Source organism: Electrona antarctica (assembly GCF_951216825.1).
Source record: "Electrona antarctica genome assembly, chromosome: 15".
NCBI lineage: Eukaryota > Metazoa > Chordata > Actinopteri > Myctophiformes > Myctophidae > Electrona > Electrona antarctica.
The window spans coordinates 43,608,200-43,629,446 of record NC_136796.1 but is presented as its reverse complement, the minus strand read 5'-3'; the positions used below and the strand labels follow the sequence as shown (position 1 = coordinate 43,629,446).

The window sequence follows — 21,247 nt, the reverse complement described above, 5'->3', positions numbered from 1 at the left end:
CCATCCTTGCTCTAGAAAGCGCCAATGTTTCCATCTAAAGTACCACCGGTTTATCAGCAAAGACCTCCGAACATCGCACATTTTATCCAAACCACGGAGAGCTCCGTAGATTCCGAGTTATTCAGCTTTTTAGTCAGCCTGTATAAAGGGAGGTGGACGGCAGCGCGGTTGCGCAATCCGGCCTAGGATTGCTAAAGAAGGAAAGGCCAAGCCAAAATAATAATAATAAAAAAGAAATCAGCGATCCGGTTTGATATCAATAATAAAGCTTATCAGACGGAACGTTACGCCAGACGCAGTTGCTGGTTGGATTCCTTAGGCTACGACGGAACGTTCCGCCAGGAGCAGTAAAACCGTTAAAATAGTAAAAAAAAAAAACTGAGTGGTGCAAATCCCCCCCCCCCCCCCCCCCCCTCTCTCTGTCTCTCTCTCTCATTAGCAGGCAATAGTGCATCTCTCTGTCTCTGTTTCTGCCACAACAGCGCCCCTACTGGTACTCATGAGTCACACATGAGTCACACACAATAACACGAGTCACATAGGTTAACACGAGTCACATAGGTGGTGAACCTAGGTGGTTGCACCACTCAAAAATGGCAGATAAGTTTAGGGATAAGGGTTAAGGGGTGGCAAGATATAGCCCACATGGTATAAACAAGTGTCTGTCCTTCTGTCCTCTGCTCTGCCCCCATACCACGGAATGAGACGCGATCACTCAGTGACGGGCTTTAATGAATGGCCTCTCATTACGGATTCAATTCAATTTGTCCCGGCTGGAATAATACAATATATTACATAATAACATGTGTGTGTGTGTGTGTGTGTGTGTGTGTGTGCGTGCGTGCGTGCGCGCGTGTGTGTCAACAGATGCGTAGACTGATCACGCGGGGGGAGTGGCAGTCGGACGCCCAGGAGACGATGAAGACGGGCTCGTCCACCAACAACAATGACGAGGAGAAGTCCCGGCAGCTGGAGAGAGAGAACATGGAGCTCCAGAAGATCATTCAGGAGGTCACCTGCTTCTCTATACGCTCATTAAGCCTTCTATACCATCTCCTTCAAGCTCATTAAAACCCATTTTGACCTGAGATCAGATTCTAAAAATGTCTTCTACATCCTGACAGTTTTCTGAAAAAGCTATGTTTCTATGTCAGTGGTTCTTCGATTTTTCAAAAATAGCAGACCTACAAGCTCGTAGCGCGCCACTCGGTGGCGCGCTATGAGCTTGTAGATCTGCTATTTTTCAGTAGCTAAAGCATAACATAATGCTAACACCAAAAGGGGTTAAGCCTTCTATACCATCTCCTTCAAGCTCATGAAGGGCTCCATTTTCGTCGCCGCCGTTACCCGCGACGCGGCCCACAAGTCAGCCGCTGCCCGAAGATTACGAGTATAGGAGCTCTTGCTCTGTCCCTTAATGGCATTTTGGTCCAGCGTTCTATTGACCCGCTATCTATTGTGCAGCACAAGTGAGACCTCAAGGCAGCAACGCATCACTCTTCCATGGGCTATAGACCGTAATGCTATGAAGCAATATATACAGTGGCGTGCACAGACATTTAGAGGGGCAGGTGCTCAAGTGAAAAAAGGGCACCTTGTGCAGCGCGTGGAACCGGCCGGTTGCCTTAATAGTGTGAGATTTATAGATTTTGGGGCATAAATAATATATTAGAAGCTTTTTTTTATCAAGAATTGATCAATGTCACCATTGTGTACAAAAAAACCATTGTGTACAGTGTACACAAAAAAAAATATATATATATATATATTTTTTTTTTTCAAAGGGCACATTGTTGTCCAGAGGGCAAGGGCAGGTGGTGCTCTAGCACCCCCTAGTGTCTATCTGTGCACGCCACTGAATATATAGCACTGGGCATAACGGGCAACGGATAAGGGATCTCTTAAAGGCAATGGCATGTGGCACGGTGATTGGTTTCATTATTGTAACGCCCAAACCACACCTGTGCATAATGTAACGGGTAGCGGAGGTGTTTTAGGGATTTAGACAGGTGACCAAAATACCAACTTTAGTGGGGGAACACCCCTTCCCCACGGCTAAATCCCCAAATAGTGTATTTTAGAATTGACCTGGTTGACATTAAAACAGTCCAAATAACGTATGAAGCACAAAACAAATGATTACCAAACAACATCCAGAGGCTGTTCCAGAAGAGAGAGCGAGTCATTATGATCTGAGAGGGGTATGTATGTTTAATCAGCCGTTAGTGAGGACCAGTGCAAAATACCACTGTTTCAGTGAAAGGGGAACAAATGCAAAGACGAATTGAAACATGGAATAAGTTTAAAACAGATATAATAAATATATATAGGATAGAATAGCTGGGTACAGTGTGTACGCATACGTGTTTGTGTGTGTATAAATGTATGTCCTCAAGGGTCAACCTTGACCCTTGAGGACCTTGTATATGCTTGACTATTTTTTTTGGGGGGGGGGTTTATACACAAAGAAGGGGTAGGACCCGATAAGTTTTTAACTAAACTTCTTCCTATCCCTTTTTCGAACATAAACTATAAGGATATTAGATATCCCTTGTTTAATTTTTGTTTTTGTTTTAAATCTAATTCTTCCTTTATTTCCTTTGCCTGTTCATTTATGTTTTAATATGTTCGAAATAAATTAAAATGAATTGAAATGAAATGAAAGAATGCTCGAAAATGGAGCCCTGAGTCTTCTACCATCTCCTTCAAACTCCATCTCCTTCAAACTACAATACATCGCTTTATGTGTTTCAAACTACATCGTGCTCTACTGCTTCTCTATCATCTCGTGTATTAAAAACATAAAGCATTCAATATATTCACACTGGAAAACGTGACCCTCTCTCTTTCTGCGTCGTCCTCTCTCTCTCTCTCTCTCTCTCTCTCTCTCGCGCGCACGCAGAAAGAAGAGCGCGTGTCGGAGCTGAGGAACCAGCTCTCCGAGAGGCAGGCCCTGCGGTCGCGGCGGCGGCCCACGCCATCCGCCATCCTCCAGAACCACGGCTCCACGCCGCTCCCCGGGGCCCATCCCTGCAGCGACCCCAAGTCCCTGGCCCCCCCGCCGGGCTACCCGGTGCCTTCCTCCGACAACCACTCGTCCTCCATGATGCCTCCCTCCTTCTCCAACTCCTCCAACCTCTACCAGCCGGCGGACGGCAAGATCAGTCGGAACAACTGTCACACCAGCCGCCTCCAGCTGCTGTATAAGTGAGAGCGACAGAGAGAGAGAGAGAGAGAGGCAGCATTGGGGGGGAGGGGGGGGGGGGGGCATAGGGGAAGAGAGTGGGGGGGTAAATGATAGAGGGATGAGTCTTAATGGTTCATGAGGAAACAGGATAAGTGGAAGCTAATCCTAACTTTGACCGGAAGCTATAAGAGACTAACCTGACTCCGCCAGATGGGGCAGCAGAGAGTACACTGGGTTCCCACCTCCTGCTCCCATCTGGGAACTCTCAGGCAGACTTGATGCCCGGCCACAAAACGGCCTGGCCAATCAGCAGCAGCTTCTAGCAGCTTCTAGCAGCAGCTTCTAGCTTCTAGCTGCTGCTGATTGGCCAGGCCGTTTTGTGGCCGGGCATCAAGTCTGCCTGAGAGTTCCCAGATGGGAGCAGGAGGTGGGAACCCAGTGTACTCTCTGCTGCCCCATCTGGCGGAGTCAGGTTAATAAGAGACGGCAGCACAACGTATTTTAAACAGGGGTGACGTGTAGCTCTCTCTCTCTCTCTCTCTCTCTCTCTCTCTCTCTCTCTCTCTCTCTCTCTCTCTCTCTCTCTCTCTCTCTCTCTCTCTCTCTCTCTCTCTCTCTGTGTCCAATTAATGTATTCATGCCACATTTCTTTTTCCGAAGAGAAAACTAAGTTTTTACTGCATACATACGTACATTCTATGATTGCAAGTTAATTATGCAACTCTGCATCTGCTGTGTGTGTGTGATTTATTGAACTGCCGTCTGGGATTATGGGATATATTGGGAGACAAAAGAGTCACTATTAGTACGGCAAAGCATTTATCATGTTTATGGTAGTGTACCATGAGGCCTCTCTGCTAATGTTTGGATAGTGCTATGTACTGAACGAAGAGGCAGGGTAAAAGAAGAGACTACTGCGGTATCATAACAATACACTAGCTCTGGTCCATATAGCTCTAATGCCGTTGCAGTCAGAGCTACAGTGCGGTTCCATTCCTTCCTTCCAGAGAGGTACCTATGGATGTCACTGGCTCGTAGGTACCTTCGGGGGCCACTCCCCCGAGGGGTGTGGTTTTGCCTTCTTTTTTTCACCCACTGTGTAGGTGGACCCCCACACGGTAACTCTGTCATTTCTCAACCGTTTCGGACGCGGGGCGGCTCGCCGGAATTGGGCCGGCACCCTGGGTGCGTTCCTGTGTGTCTGGAACTCCCGACCCCCCGGGGACCCCCACGGGTGTGATTTTGGCCAAAAAGTACCTTTTTATATTTATTTATATGTGGTGGGGGGGCTCAGAATGCTCCCACTAAGGAAAGTAGGCTTTCTAAATGACACAACCCGCCTTTGTTTTAGTGAGTAGCAAAAACGTTCTTTTTTTATTTGTGCTAAAGACGAGAGGCTGGTCTGCATTCTTGCGAGCCCCGGAAGTCATCGTTAACATAGTTCTAAACGGCAACGGCATTAGAGCTATGGACCAGAGCTAACAATACGCCAGTCTTATCAACAAGTAACTGGGTTGTATCTGTCCACACAACCTGTAACATGTTTTTTGTTACTTTTGTTTTTGTATTATAATCTTGTTCATGCTCTTTTTGTAGTATGCTACCGATCTCTGTTCAAAGAGACCGCTGTGGCATTTGTAAATACATACCGTCCAATCACGACGCAGACGACACACTGTGGACGAATCAGCCTCCGGTTAGGTCTCACCATGTGTTGACATCTGTCCAATCACGGCGCAGACGACACGCTGTGGACCAATCAGCCTCTGGTTAGGTCTCACGATGTGTTGATTCAGGAGCTGAATCCGAGCCGCACAGCCATGTGGAGGTGCTGATTTCGTTGACTAAAACTATGACGAAAAACTAGACTTAAAAATGTTAGCGAGGGACTATAGCGGAGAAGAGATCCAGTAGAACTAAATTACAAGTAATTTTTGGGTTTGTTTGTGCTCAGGTCTTCTGGTGTTTGGTCACAAGCAAGTTGTGAGCTTGTAGATCGGCTATTTTCAGCATGCTACCAAGTGTAAAATCAAGCATTATACGACGCCATCGAGGCCCGCCAAAATACAAATTTGTCTATAAAATCAACTGTACATTTAAGTCGACTAAAATCGTATGATCTTTAGTCAACTAAAACTAGACTTAACAGTAAAACATTTCAGATGACTAAAATATGACAAAAACTTAAATAAATGTTTTCAAAAGACTACGACTTAAGGTGGCCTTACACTAGCCGATAATCGGGCATTTTTGACGCTCAGGGGGTGCCCGACCGCTCAAAGCGCGATCGGGATCGGCCCGATCAACATCAAGAATGTTTGATATTTGCTCTGCCCCGCTCGTCAGAAATTTTCAGTAGCACCGAAGAGCCGACTTTAGGACGGTACCCGCCCCCCCGAACCTCAAATTACGTCACATTGTAGGCTCTACAGAGCCGAACCGACTTTTATTCGGCTCTAAAATAGGAGTATGAATCGGCCCTAAGGCCACCTTAAAACTAAATGGATTTTTTTTCTGTCAAAATCACCACTGCGTGGAGTGGGGTTGAGGTTGAGGTAGCTATAGCATCGCAGATTCCTGAGGTATCCGCAAAGTGCAAAGCGTGATTGCCGAAAAAATTAAGAGCTGACCGATAAATTGCATGAGGCTAAAAAAAAATCGTCGATTTCTTTGGGGGGGGGGGGGGGGGGGGGGTGTCGTCTGTGGGAATTACGGCAGCAGCTGCTGCTGTTTATTGTCACGTCATGTCAGATGGGTGCAAATGGTCACACAGACAGACGCCACTTTCCTAAATAACCAAAGCCAAATAGGATTCTGTCTGATGCAAAGCGAACACGTCAAACTGCAGCATAAACCAATGGCTGTCAAAGTGAATGATGGCCCTCTGGACCATTTTATCACCGAAGAACATACCCGAGCAGAAGCTTAACCCGTTTAGACCTGAGGACGATTCTACAAAAATGTCTTCTAAATCCTGACCGTTTTCTATGTCAGTGGTGCTCAACCTTTTTCATGTCAAGGACCCCCAGAAATATATGCATTTGGCCCACCGACCTCCATCTGAAAATATGTTGTTCGATCCAGGGACCCCCAAGAAGCAAAGATTTGAATTAAAAATGTGTGCTCTGAAAGAATACATATTCAAATATTTGTCGCCACATTTTCACGATTTTTCAAAAATGGCAGATCTACAAGCTCGAGCTTGTAGATCTGCTATTTTTCAATAGCTAAAGTATAACCTAATGCTTAAAACACCAAATGGGGTTCCCGTCCAGAACGGGATAATATATCCTGCCGCACACGGATCGACTCGCATAAATAATGTCACTGACTTTCTACTTTTTCGTTCCTCTCTTATCTATTATCTAACAGTCTTGGTAAAAGTGTCAGCTAAATTACCCCCAGAGAGTGTCTGAGTTGAGTTAACAACACCTGACAAGTCAGTGCTGGCTCTTCAGAGGGCCCACCATTTTATTCTAAATTAGTTTTAGCAGTTGGCAAATCATTGCAGATGTTTTTTTTCTGCAACTTTCTCGTACTGCACTAACAGTACAGTATACATGCCATTTGTAGACGTGAGACGTGAGCTTTTCCTTTTTTTGGCTCATATATCTTAAAACCAAAACCAAATCCGCTTTCCCTTCCTAAACCACTGCAACCCTTCTGCATAATGTTCCGCTTTCACGGCCTTGTCTTTTTTCTTTTCATAAAATGATGTCAAAATGCATAGGAGTTTTCAGGGTACTTCCTCACAGATGGCCAAAAGTTGCCCCCCTCCCCCCCAGATACTTGCTGTGGGTTTTCTTCATGGTATTGTAGAAAGCGAGAGTGCCATGTTGTTGTTTGTCCCTACTTGAAATGCCAGCCAGCTTGGTTTCTGCTGTGAAGCAGTATTGATTTACAGTATCGGGGGGGGAATGGATCGCCTGTCGTACTGCACTGAGTGTGCAGTAAGTTATTGTGACCTTTTACGTTCGTTCTTTTTTTACAAAAAAAAGTGTTGTTGTTTTTTTTACAGTGCAATACATACACATAAGAACCTCTTTCATCTTCATAAACTCTAGTCTTATGGCAACTAGATTAGTGCTTTTGCCTTGTTCTTAACCTCTTCCCGAGGCTGCGAATCGTCCTCGCCAGACATTCGATCTGGCCCTCATGGTCTCTTTTCTGTGGTGGAACAGTGTGTCTCATTTCAGTGGCTATAACGTGAGTTGTTGTGAGCACTTATGAATGTCTGAGTAGTTACTTATGAGGCGCCAATGTATTTATTAACTATGAGGACATGTTGTACAGTTGCGGTGCTCACACACACCGGATCCTCTCTTTGTGATCCTTTTAAAAAAAACTGTAAATATTGTACGTTTTGTCTGTAACCTCTGGAAGTATTTCAGTTGGTGTCTTAATCCCAGAGCTGTGAAAGATGCAAGTCGTGTTCCTGAGGATATGCACAACGTTGACGCTGTAATTATGATCACAATTTGGGACGCTGTATAATCTTGCACATGCGTATTATGCCAGCTGTATTTCGTGCGGTACAGTATTTGAAATATATTTCTATATGCTATACAGTAATTAGTTGACATTGGAAATTATTTGAAATGCAAGGTTGATTATGTATGATAAATAAAAGTCATTGTTTTGTTTTTTCTTAGTTTCTTTTCGTAAATGTTGTATTTTCTTTCATTTCCAGTCAAGCTTTGGTGACATAATGGTACAGTAAATCATTATTTGACTGCAGACACGTATACAGTTCATCTTTAAATTAAAGGTAAGGTGGCTGAATTATCACCACAACACGACTGAAAGATCAAAGGTTCCTGTTCTTCTACACAACAATGTAAAAGCCTCCGTATTCATTTCACAAAATGGACACCCATATTTTGCACTTCTGACGTCCGTAACTCTGAGATTGTTGTTGTACAATTGAATGAACTGAGGATTCTACTGTTGGTATCAATCAGACGAGAGGCTCGAGCTCTGGCGTTACTGTAGGCTATGGTTGCCGGCGGATTACGGTCTGGAGAGGCTCAATTGTACGCCCATTTCCTACACCAGAGAACTGGTGTGGCCAATCGGGACACGGTGGGGCGGGCTTTGGTACAGTGACATTCAATGCTTGAGACCTTTGACTGACAGTACCTCTAACCAATTGCGTCAAAGAGAAAATGTTTGAACCCACCCCCCGGGAAACAAGATCCATACACAGCATCTCCAGACTCAAATACCACACGACAGTGTGATTTGAGTCTGGCTTATTAGCCAGGCTACTGCGTTACTACTTGCCTATCGGTGGGATGTGTAACCTCTACAAGTATGTTCCCGGGCGGCACAGATCCTAAACTAGGTAGTCGACAGTCTCCCTGGGGCGGAGGTCCCCCCCAGTCAGTCGAGCCTGGCTCCTGGCTGGCGTGCGTGGACGCACTTCCAGGTGTGGGGGACTGTAGGATATACGGTGCTGCGTTACTACTTGCCTATCGGGCCATATGGCTCTTTAGTCGACTGGTAACGTACCGTGCCTTTGGAACGGGGAACCCGGGTCCACCTCCCGGCCGAGGCTACATTACCACTAGATGTTGTCCCTTTCACAATTTGAACATGTTCAACTGTTCCAGTCATTAAGCTCCCCCTCATCTTTCCTGCAGGTTAATGAGGACAGGAGGCGTAGACTCTAGCATGCAGAGGCAGGCCATGGGAGGGAGTGCCACGAGCAGACCGTGCCGTTTATTGCATCATCACCATGCATCATCATGGCTGCGCTCAAGGGGAAGTTCCTTGTCTCTGAAACTCTGGCGTAGCTATTAGGGAAGTGAAACTTCCCTAATAGTTTTTTCCCTAAAAACGTATTCTGTCCAGGGTTGTATGCAATCTGTGTGAAAACAACAAAGTATGAATCACAAGAATACATAATGGACTACTTTTAGACAGATGACACACACATGACACTTTGTGACCTTGTGAATCTACTATATTTGGAATGCAATTTCGTATAGAGGGAATAATTGGGGGGGGCTGTATTTATAAAAGAAAAAGAAAAATATGAATGAATGAATGATTCTCATGTCCAATATTATCGTCTCCACCAGGCCGAAGGCATGGGGAGAGAGTATGTTTTGCACTGTGTGTGCGTGTGCGTGTGCGTGTGCGTGTGTGTGTGTGTGTGCGTGTGCACGCATGCACGCGCGCACACACACACACACACACACACACACACACACACACACACACACACACACACACACACACACACACACATGCGTGATTGTGTCCGTGTGTGTGTGTGTGTGTGTGTGATTGTGTGTGTGATTGTGTCCGTGTGTTAACAGCTAATCTCCGGCACCGTTAACCCGGTCGATGCCAATCTTTGCACACACACACTCCCTAAATGCCAACGATATTATAGCGCCACCAGGAGGCCGACTTTTGTAAACACAATTTTTTATATTACTCCTCCATATGTTGTCCAAAGATCCTGCAAATCATTACACAGTATCTCTATAGTCATGTGCTCAACACAGATCTGTCCGATATTTCATAATCCATCCTGATTGGCTAACATTGGCTTTCAAAGTTTACAGGATTGGCCCATTTTGAACAAAAAGCCGCAAATCATGAACGCAGCACTGTTAGTATACCTCACTATACCGTGCATCAGTGGGGTCCCAAACTTTTTCATGTCAAGGACCCCCAAATTGGCCTGGGCCGTGGCTCAGCGGTCCAGGCACCTTGGCTGGTAATCCAGTCTGGCAGTGTGCCGCGGGTTCGACTCCCGATCCCGAAGGCCTTTACTGCATGTCTTCCCCCCATCTTTCTCCCCATTTCCTGTCAGCCTACTGTCTGTCCCTCCATAAAAAAATATATAAAATAAAGAAAAAATAAAGGACCCCCAAATTGACACTAATTATCCCGCGGACCCCCCATTTGAAAAGACATGCCAGGGACACGCCAGGGACCCCCCATTTACGGCTCTAGCAGTGATTCTCAACCAGTTTAGGACCCCCCCCAGTTTGACATGCATTAGTCTACGGACCCCCATTTAATGGCATTTCTATCTCTGTGACCCCAATTTATATTGTAAAATCAATGTTAATTTAACTCTGAGTGTACAAATGGACCCTATATTTCTACACTCTCAGAGTTACAGACCCACAAGGGTCCATTTGGTTCCTAACTACCATTTATCTGGGGACCCCCTGGAACTCCCTCAAGGACCCCTGGGGGTCCCCGGACCCCACTTTGGGAACCACTGCCGTACATCAAGGCCTACCTATACAGCATCACCTGCGTGGTTAGGTTTCATGTCGTTGTTCCACTGTAAGCCACAGCCTTCCTCAAACGGTTTTCAGTAGACCCCCCGGCCACTTCCTCCCTTTGTCTCCATCAAGTTCCCCTTCACCATCTTTCAACGTTTTTTTAGCAATTATTTGTTTAGCAAGTAAAATAATTCCAGTGTTATGCAAAGGTTCATTTTATATTTTATTTCACAGAGGGAGCCACAGGCGCCATGAGGACATTTTCTCACCAGGAGTTCAATAAACAACAATAAATTAAAACGGAGATGAATAAATACATTTCTCAACATAGTTTGAACTCAAACACATAATATCACAATTTATATAATACAATACATAAATAACGGATGAATAACAAACTGAAATAAGTGAATAAATAATAAATACAACAAAAACATTCATAATAAATACATTTCTCAAAATAGTTTGAACTCAAACATATACTATCAAAATCTATACAGTATAATACAATAAATTAATAGGCCAGGTCAGCACATTCATAATAAAAAATAAACATCAGTTCATAATACATCAGTGATCAGCAATATCAGCTCTTCTCAAAGCTTTTGTTGTTAAACTCTAGTTTAACAACACTCAGTGCAGTAAATACATTGAACAACACACATCACAATATCACAGTTAGATGGTAGTACTGTACATAGTACATACAGTGATATCGTTGTAATGCAGACCCATAGACATGGTTATGGTTGTACATTATTCTACAGTACACCCATTGACAAACTGCTGCAGTTAACATGGGTTGGTATAAAACCTGGTGCGGTGATGGAACACAGATCTGGCTTCAGTATGACGCCACAGTATGGAATCATAGCAAATGTCCAATAGGTCTAAGTCCTTCACCACGCTCTTTATACTTCATTAAAGCTGCCTCGTGAGTCGCCTTCTGCAACATTATCAGCAGCTTTTTATCATCATAAGGCAAACACACCGAAGAAGGTTCTCCCGGATTTGTCGTCCAGGAGAGGCAAGAACTTTTTGTCCATGACCGTCTTGAGCCGGTCTCCCCTGTGGAGGTTGAACACAGCCCCCATGTAGACAGAACCGAACCACTTGTCATCATCTTCCGGGTTGCCGCTCGCCTTCTTTTCACAGCCGGTGCGAACAGAGTGCAGTATGGTCTCGTAGTTCTTGTCTTCCTCCGTGTTCCCGTAAGAAGGGGACCACAGCTTCACCGCATGGCTCACATGGACCATCTTCCTTGCCGCGCTGTCGAGGATGTCCTCATCATCAAGGTGTTGATCAAGGTGGCAGCTGACACGGAACGAGGCCTGACTGTACACAAAGTACAGTCCTGACCGTGGGATCACAATCTCATTATGGTCCAATGTTAGGCCTCCTTCAGCGTGGTACTGGTCCACCCCCTGGTTCCACTCCAGCTTTTCAAGGTTTTTGTTGTATTCACCTGTTAGAGAAATGTTGTAAAATGTTCATGAAGCGTTACAATGAGGACATTAATATAAAGAGAGTCAGACAATCAGTCAATGTACTATTGTACATTACTATTCTACATCGACTGGCTGACTGACAAAACATCTACTAATTTCCAGAGCACAGATTCAAAAAATAATAATGACTCGAATTTAGACTTTAAAGTGTTTTCCTGTTTGTTAATCAGTCAAGTTAATTCCCAGCTGAACTTGTTCTGTTATGCTGAATATATAATGTAGCATATTCTTACCTTCTAAATGAATCGCAGCTCTTACAGTTCTAGAGATTTGTCTCAAAGTGTGGCGGAGATCTGCAGGAAGAGACAGAGATTTAGACCGATCGATTTTTGACTAACTGGATATTGATTAACTGGATATCAGCAAGATTGGCATCTCAACGGCATAATACATACTAATAGACTATTACATTTAAATAAAATAAGTCCTCACCATCAGCTTCTGCATCGTGATGATGTTCCTGTATAGTAGAGAAGTAAAAAAAAAAAAAGGGAAATAAATTAGTTAGAAACAGCTATTCATTTCAGGAAGGAGGACATTTCAACCCATGAACAGTTATTTATAATCCTTCAGACATCAGACTTGTGCTTGTTATTTATTATTATTATTTTTTTTTAAATCTTATCTAAGCTCAACTGGTAGCTTTATAGGAAGGCCACTCGATAAGCCCCTTTGGGTTTTTTTGGCACTTTCAGCACATCATTTATGTAACTATAATCTTGTTTCTTATTGATATATTTGCTTTCTGTATTTCTTTGTTTTTACCATATTGTTATTATGTACATATGTGCAAATAAACTAAACTAAACTAAACTAAACTAAACTGTTACCTTGTAGTGAAAGGTGAAGAAGATGGAAGCAGCAGCAGCAAAACACATTGTAATTGCCAGGAGGGCTCCAGTCCTCTTCCAGCTGTGCGTAGACGGCTCCCTTGTCACGGTAACATCTTCTCTGTCGGTGGGGCCCATGTCCAACAGCACTGCGTTGTCACCTTTCATTGCTGTGAAGCGCTTTGTCTTTTTCAGTGGAGCAAAACCGTATCCAAGGGTCACTTTTCAAAGCCAAGTGTCAGTTCCTCTGCTGTTCGCAGGTTGGAGTCTAGAGTATAAGGTATAGAAAGAATATCGGGCAGGTTTAATGTGTCAGACGACACTGAGAGGTGCTCTTCGATCTCGTCTCTGGAGTTGCTGAACTGAACTGAACTGAACTGATACTCGGAGCGCTCTCTTTTTAAAAGAGAATCTCCATCAGGGGGGAACTCCAGTGAGGTCACTTTTAGTGTGAGTGAGTGGAGAGTGGCTGTCGTTCAGTTTTCACACTTCATGTATTCAATACAAGCTCTCTCTCTCTCTCTCTCTCTCTCTCTCTCTCTCTCTCTCTCTCTCTCTCTCTCACACACACACACATAGGCACAGGGAAAAGTCAAAAGTTTCTGACTCATTCACATAATGTAACACACACACACACACACCACGTGTGAAGACTCCACTATAACCTTTTTCTGTACTTGTTCCCTAATGTGTTTTCCTTTCATCTTTTTGGGTATTCCAATGGTATTATTTTGAGTTTGGCTAATTCCTGTATTCTGTATACTTTCCCCTACAATGTTGTAAGTTGAGAAATAATATTAAGCAGTGACCCATTCCAGAAATAAATGTGAAAATTGACAACCCAGTCATTGTTTTTGCAGGCTGGCTATTTCAGAAGTGCTGCAGAAAGAAAAAAGCACACTATTGCCCCTGACTGTGTGGGTGCAGGCAGCAGGACAGACTAGAGGAGATCACACGCACACAGGTCACACGCACACAAATGTATGCATGTAAGTATGTACAGTTTGTGTTGCTATAGACCTGAGACCAGATTCTACAAAGGCCTTCTAAATCATGACAGTTTTCCGAAAAACACTCTGTTTCTATATCAGTGGTGCTCAACCTATTTCATGTCAAGGACCCCCAGAATTATATGTAATTGGCCGTCGACCCCCATCTGAAAATATGTTGTTTCAGGGACCCCCCCAACACACACACACACACACACACACACACACACACAGATGCAAATATTTTAGTTATAAACGTTCGCTCTGAAAGAATATTCAAAGATTTGAGCCACATTTTTTCAAAAATAGCAGATCTACAAGCTCGTAGCTCGGCAGGTGCGCGCTATGATCTTGTAGATCTGCTATTTTTTCAATAGCTAAAGTATGACATAATGCTTAAAACACCAAGAGGGGTTCCCGTCCAGAACACATTAACATACTCGAGAGATTGGACAAAATGACGCTTTATCCATTAAAGAAATGTTACAAGTGCAGCTTTAACATGACTAATCCAATGGCAAAAAAAAAAAAGATAAGTTAAAAACCATTCTTCCACTCGTCACTGTTTCATCCCCCACCCCCTCATACAACACAAATGTTGTGTCAAACCATGTGACTCCCATTGGAAATGAATTGAGAGCTTGCGTCAGTAAACAAGTCTCATACAACAAGCATACATCAATCGCGACCGTATGAGTCGCCCCTAAGGACGCTTTAACTTGGAGGCAGGGTGAGCTGGGAGCGATACATTTTGTTGACCGCACTCGCACGTACTTTATTGATATTTTGGTTCATTCACGTTTTGTTTGCTCACTGTTTAAATTGGCTTCTTTGCACATATTTATTACATACATATATTTCTTGGAAATTGTATTGTGATATTTGGTGCACTGAATAACTATATAACCCTTTTAAACTTATGAGCTCGTTTGGACATGAATCATTTTATCATTGTTTGTGGCGCGTCATTACAGTTTGTTTTAGCCCCCAGGTTTAGCCTGCCGGCATGAGTAATTCAGAGGGAATTATTATCAGCCATTACACTTATTTACCTACTTACTACTTACACTGTGGAAAGAGGAACCTCCACGATGAACAGAAATCCTCATTGGCATTACTCATTCATATTTCTATTTACATTCACGATGTTATTACTTCTTCTTCTGTCGTATGTCCTTCAGCTCCGTTGCAGCAAGCCAGTCCAGTGTGTCATTGTCTAGGTCAATTAGCCCACGATCACCATTCGGTGGCCGGTATATAGGGCAGCTGGTCAGCACGTGTTATTACGTTAAAAGCCCAATCTGTAGTTGGTTTGGAACTGTATGAATTAGATCATGTAGTGTAATCATGTAGTAGGCCTACATAATTAACCCATTTTGGTCGGGAACCCCTTTTGGTGTTTTAAGCATTAGTATGCTTTAGCTGTTGAAAAATAGCAGATCTACAAGCTCATAGCACGGCACCGAGTGCTGCGCGCTACTAGCTTGTAGATCTACTATTTTTGAAAAATCATGAAAATGTGGCGCAAACCTTTGAATATATATATTCTTTCAGAGCGACCGTTTTTAACTCAAATCTTTGCTTCTGGGGGAGGTCCCTGCAGGAACAACATATTTTCAGATGGGGGTCGGCGGCCATTTGCATATATATTTGGGGGTCCTTGACATGAAAATGTTTGAGAACCACTGACATAGAAAAATGGGTTTTTCAGAAAACTGTCAGGATTTCGAAGACATTTGTAGAATCGTCCTCAGGTCTAAATGGGAGTTTGATTTGAGGGTGGAACTTTATTATTATTACCCGCCATACTACACGTCGTAGCGCCTTCAAGCACCTCAAGCGCTCAGCCGAGCAGTCTTTTGATTGATTGATTGATTGATTGATTGATTGATTGATTGATTGATGACTGCTCAGCCGAAATCCAACGTTTCAGCATGCAGCCAAGTGTAAAATGACTTATACTGGCTATCTCGTCCACTAGTCCCTTCCTGACAAGTCTAGTTTTAATTTGTTGACAACATTGTCAGTATATTTAGTCTTCGTTTTAGTCATCATGGCTTGGTTTTTATTTAGTTTTCGTCAGTGGAAAAAGGTAGTCGACGAAAAAAATTAGTCTTAGTTTTAGTCGACGACGGGCGTTTAAAATGTACAAATATTTGGTTTGGAATGTATTCTAGCAAGTTGCAACTTTATCAACTTCATCATCTGTACATATGATAATTACTTTACGGTCCTCATAATCAAATATCTTCTCAATGTTAATGACAAGCAAATTAATTTCTGCTAATGACTAAACATCGAATGAATGAATTAATCAATCAATCAATCAATCAATCAATGTTATTTATATTATAGACCCAAATCACAAAGAGTGTCTCAAGACATTATTAATGTGGAACCTAGGCCTTCTTTTACAGAGACCCAACAGTGCCCCCTTGAGGACCACTGAGCAAGAGCAATGAAACGATGCAGGGAAAACTCTAAACAAGACATGCTGCTGATAAGAAAAACACACGAAACACTGAGACAGTCTGAGTGATTCATGAATCATGATTAATGATTATTCATATTGGCCTGCTGGTGTATTCAGGCATTATTTGTTTAACAGGAAGTACACGTACGCAGGGACATTATTTTAGGTCATATAGGCCATAGGGGATGGCAATTGCCACCATCTATAGTGTTTAATTTCAGATAAATGAAATTCTGTTCTTTTATGCACCCAGCAAGCACAGTCAGGACCTGGACGAATTAGTGACGTCTTGATTGGGGCCTGATCAAGTCAAACCAACACTAGTCACATCTGACTCAACATAAATTTGACCCACTAAGACAGACGTCCCTGGATGAATCAGAGAGAGTCTGATCGAGGCCAGATCAACTTAAGTCATATCATAACTAGTCAGATCTGTCCCAGAATAAGCTATATTATTTAAACTGGTGAAGATGTCCTGGAAATGACGTAAAGATCATCCCCATATGGGCTGTGATCTGGCCTAGTTCTGAACGCGATCGATCTTTCTGGAAAGTTGCGTAACTCCAACGTTCCCTGTCTATAGCCAAAATATGTGTTTACCAGACTCTCTGTAGCCCAACTAAAGGGCTAGTACACCATATCACCATATCACACTGCTCTTGTTTTTTAATGTTTATGCCTTGCTTTTCTTTTCTTTTTTTCTCTCTTCATTGCTCTGTAAAGCACTTTGAGCTGCATTTCATGTCATGAAAGGTGCTATACAAATAAAGTTTTATTATTATTATTATTATTATTATTATTATTATTATTATTATTATTATTATTATTATTATTATTATTATTATTATTATTATTATTATTATTATTAGTTGCACCAGATTACACAATGCTGCATGCGGGTAGGGTTGTTGGTCATATTCCCAGACATTCTTGTTCTTAATAAAGTCCAGATGTTGACAGCCTCTCTCTCACACAGATAGAAATATGAATTTGTTTATGATTATCAATACATCTCTTGAACACCAAGCTTGCATAATTATGTCCAGTTATGGTCAAAACCATGACATTTCGTCAACAAATAAAAACTAGACTAAAATGTTAGGAAGGGACTAGTGGACAAGAGATCCAGTATAAGTCATTTTACACTTGGTTGCATGCTGAAAATAGCCGATCTACAAGCTTCGTCGGGCTGCGACGTGTTGTGAGCTTGTAGATCGGCTATTTTGCTTTTTGAGAGCGAGCGTACAGGCGGGACAGACATCTTATGACATTTAGTCGACTAAAACTAGACTAACACTAAAACATTCCAGGTGACTAAAATGTAACTCAATGAAAACTATTGAAGAGACTATGACTAAAACTAAAATCAAATTGTATCCGACACTGGTGTGTCGCACGCGGAGCTCATGGCACTGTGAGACATGATGACCTTTGACACATCTAAATGTCTCCATAGAAGAGTATGGAGACAAAATAAGATGGACATACACAATTAAAATGTATTCATTCAAAATTTGACATAGCCTAGTGAGGCTTTAAATAAACAATATAATACATTCAAACCGAGATTAATAACAAACTTTAAAAACATTGTTTTCAATTACCCGTAATAGATTTATCAGAATAGTCTGTGTGAACTCAAAATCAATATACTATAATACAATTAATAATAGTGAGCACATTTATTCAATTTAAATAAATAATCAACTCAAGACTCAAGAATGGATGGAATATATATTTATTGAATATATATAATGAGCAATATATATTATGGTTTGGCGATGAATTGGATCGGCTTTTTAGGTACTCGGATCAAGCGCATCAGTCCCAACCGTAGGGACTCCGAATCCCCCGTACCTAAACAGCAGATCCAAAACGACATAAGGAGGGTGAGACAGATGGTAGCTGGGGTGGAGGAGGGTGAGACAGGTGGTAGCTGGGGTGGAGGAGGGTGAGACAGGTGGTAGCTGGGGCAGCAAAACATTAGCATACGGCAGCGCAGCAGAATCATCAGCAGCAAGCAGGAGGAGGAGTGCAAACCCTTCCAGTTTAAATTGCCGGTATGAAGATGGAGTGAGTGTGTGATTGGCTGAGTGAACCATGTGAGTGAGAACGTAATGCTGAGGCGGTCCAATTAACGCCGGCAGCAACTGCACTGAGGTTTCCTGACTGAATTTGCTCTGCGCATGTCTGTGACAGGCGCGATGCTCATATATATTTTTTTTAATGAAATACAGACTTTTGTTGTCAAGCTGTAGTGGCATCCACAGCTGATGATGATAAGGGGGGGGGGGATGATATTGTGATGTCACTATATCACTGTTTATTTTATTGGTACGTTTGACTGTCAAGGTGTCAGCCTCCAGGAAGAAAGAAAAGGGAAGACATCATTGCACATAATAACCACACCAAGGGTCTAATGAAGTACCTAGTCACCTCATAAACACATGAAAAACAGGAAAAAATACAAAAATCACGGCACTCAATCTTTAAATGTCCAATAGGTCAAGTCGCTAAGACCAGTTGGTTATCACAAGGCAAACACACCAAAGTAGGTGTTCCCAGATTCGTCGACCCATTTTTTGTCAGTGACTGTCTTGAGCCGGTCTCCCTCGTGGAGGTTGAACACAGCCCCTATGTAGACAGAACCATACCACTTGTCATCTGCTTCCGGGTTGTCACTCGCCTTCTTTTCACAGCCGGTGCGAACAGAGTGCAGTATGGTCCCGTAGTTCTTGTCTTCCTGTGGTCCAAAAGAAGGGGACCACAGCTTCACCGCATGGCTCACATGGACCATCTTCCTTGCCGCGCTGTCCATGTCCTCATCATGAAGGTGGCAGCTGACACGGAACGAGGCCTGACTGTACACAAAGTACAGTCCTGACCTTGGGATCACAATCTCATTATGGTCCAATCTGAGGCCTCCTTCAGCGTGGTAATTGCCCACCCCCTGTTTCCACTCCAGCTTTTCAAGGTTTTTGTTGTATTCGCCTGTTAGAGAAATGTTGGAAGATGTTCATGAAGAGTTACAATGAGGACATTAATATAAAGAGTCAGTCAGTCAGTCAATGTACTGTTGTACATTGTAATTTCCAGAGCACAGATTCAAAAATAACGACTCAAATTTAGACTTTAGTTATTTAGGTTGTCGGTGTATTCAATGAGTGAAAAGAGAAACGTTGGAAGATATTCATGTAGTATACTGTACATGTTTGAGTTACAATGACTGGACATTGATGAAATACATATAGTACATATAGACCGACTGACTGAACCTGTTCTTATCAATATAAATCATATTCTAATTTCTTACCTTCTAAATGAATGGCGGCTCTCGCAGTCGCACGGCCAGAGATTTGTCTCAATGTGTGACGGAGATCTGCAGGAAGAGAAAGATTTAGAAACTTGGTCGACTCGACAGGTTGATGTTTCTCAACTTCATGATGACTCTACTGTCTCTGCCACGCTCAGTTTAAATAGGTATCAGTAACGGGATATCAGCAAAATTGCCATGTCAACTGCAGAATATTCCATACGTGATATCATAGCCCACTGTAACAACGTTTTACAATTCAGGAAAAATAACCTCACCGTCAGCTTCCACAGCATGATGATGGTCCTGCAGTAGAGACAAAAAGAGGGGAAATAAATATAGAAACAGTGATTATTATTATTATTTTAAAGTGGGCATTTCAACCCATGAATCCTTCAGAGACTTGAGCTCTATGGGGAGAAATTGAGATTGAGAAATTGACGCAGAATTGAGGATTTACAAATGGTATTTTAGGATAAACGCACACACAAATCTATATTTTTTTTGTAAAAATACGAAATACATTTGTAAATCATGGAAAAACATTTGCAAATCTTGGAAACACATTTGTAAATCTTGGAAACACATTTGTAAATCATGGAATATTTGTAAATACTTTTGAGACATATTTCTCCCCATAGAGTTTACCTTGGAGTGAAAGGTGAAGAAGATGGCAGCTGCAAAAAAAACACACAGTGTTATCGTCAGCAGGGCTCCGGTCCTCTTCCAAATGTACGCTGAAGGCTCGGCTCTTGCCACAGGAACATCTTCTGTCTCGGTGAGGCCATTCATGTCCAACAGCACTGCAGGGTGGTCACCTTTCATTGTTGTGAAGCGCTTTGTGTTTTTCCAATCGAGCAATAATTGAAATCCACTTCAAGCCAAGTGTCAGTTCTTTGCTGTTCACAGATATATAGAGAGTATAGTGAAGGTGTTCTTTTCGTCTGTGATATTTAAACAGCTCTTCACCGATGTTACACAGCGTGAGTGGGGATTTGTTGAGGAAGACTTTTACTTCTGCTGGGGGGGAGGGCTGTCGCAGAGAGAGGAACACCACAGTTATCACCCTTCAGGTGTGAGTGTCTCAAACACACACACACACACACACACACACACACACACACACACACACACACACACACACACACACACACACACACACACACACACTAGCATGCCACATGTGTGAAGACTCAAACGTATTGGTACTTAAAGTATATTCTGTACTTTGTTCCCCAACTTTGTTCACAAAGAGTATGTGAAACGTTTGACAGTATTATTTTGAGTTTGGCTAAACCCCTTTTGTGTGTATTCTTCCCTATGTTAAGATGAGAAATGATATGAATCCAAAAACATACACTAATAATGTTATAAGTAATAGATAATAGAACTTTATAAAGTAATCACTACATTATAATCATATTGTTTACTTTATATAATGTTCTGTACGCTATATGGGACCCATGCAACTGTGTACTACTGTAGGTGGTCAATCTAATGCTATCAGGTACTATTGATAATTAATAATCCATTTAAAATGAATAGGCTAATGATTACTGTTGCTTTCTCATAATTACAAAGTATTCTTCTCATTAATGTTTTTGTTGCAATGTAGAATTATCTTCATTTTGCATATAGGAGGGAAATAGATTTGTCATGATTGCTATCTCATTTCCTTCCTGTTGTAAAAACAG

At 42.5% G+C, this 21,247-nt stretch overlaps 3 protein-coding genes across 3 annotated transcripts in view; 1 reads left to right on the top strand and 2 right to left on the bottom strand.

Annotated features, from left to right (window-relative positions):
- The window catches only part of LOC306938105 (gamma-aminobutyric acid type B receptor subunit 1-like), a gene marked incomplete at its 5' end in the record, with an annotated part of 90,410 nt that extends 87,177 nt beyond the window's left edge, over positions 1-3,233 (top strand). The window contains 2 exons of the mRNA XM_079522120.1: positions 868-1,011; positions 2,903-3,233. Coding sequence (XP_079378246.1) covers positions 868-1,011; positions 2,903-3,211 — 453 coding nt within the window. The 3' untranslated portion in view covers positions 3,212-3,233. The remainder of the gene's footprint in view (positions 1-867; positions 1,012-2,902) is intronic.
- An 8,178-nt stretch (positions 3,234-11,411) lies between these two features.
- On the bottom strand, positions 11,412-12,943 carry LOC306938104 (tumor necrosis factor-like; the record flags this gene model as incomplete). The annotated part of the gene is made up of 4 exons (XM_079522119.1): positions 11,412-11,902; positions 12,179-12,238; positions 12,378-12,405; positions 12,776-12,943. The coding sequence occupies 4 exons, from the start codon at positions 12,941-12,943 to the stop codon at positions 11,412-11,414; spliced, it is 747 nt and encodes a 248-aa protein (XP_079378245.1).
- A 5,827-nt stretch (positions 12,944-18,770) lies between these two features.
- Positions 18,771-20,453, bottom strand: LOC306938103 (tumor necrosis factor-like; the record flags this gene model as incomplete). Its single annotated transcript, XM_079522118.1, has 4 exons — positions 20,202-20,453; positions 19,832-19,859; positions 19,554-19,619; positions 18,771-19,231 (listed from the first exon to the last, which is right to left on the bottom strand). The coding sequence occupies exons 1-4, from the start codon at positions 20,376-20,378 to the stop codon at positions 18,771-18,773; spliced, it is 732 nt and encodes a 243-aa protein (XP_079378244.1). The 5' UTR covers positions 20,379-20,453.
- Positions 20,454-21,247: the final 794 nt, after the last annotated feature.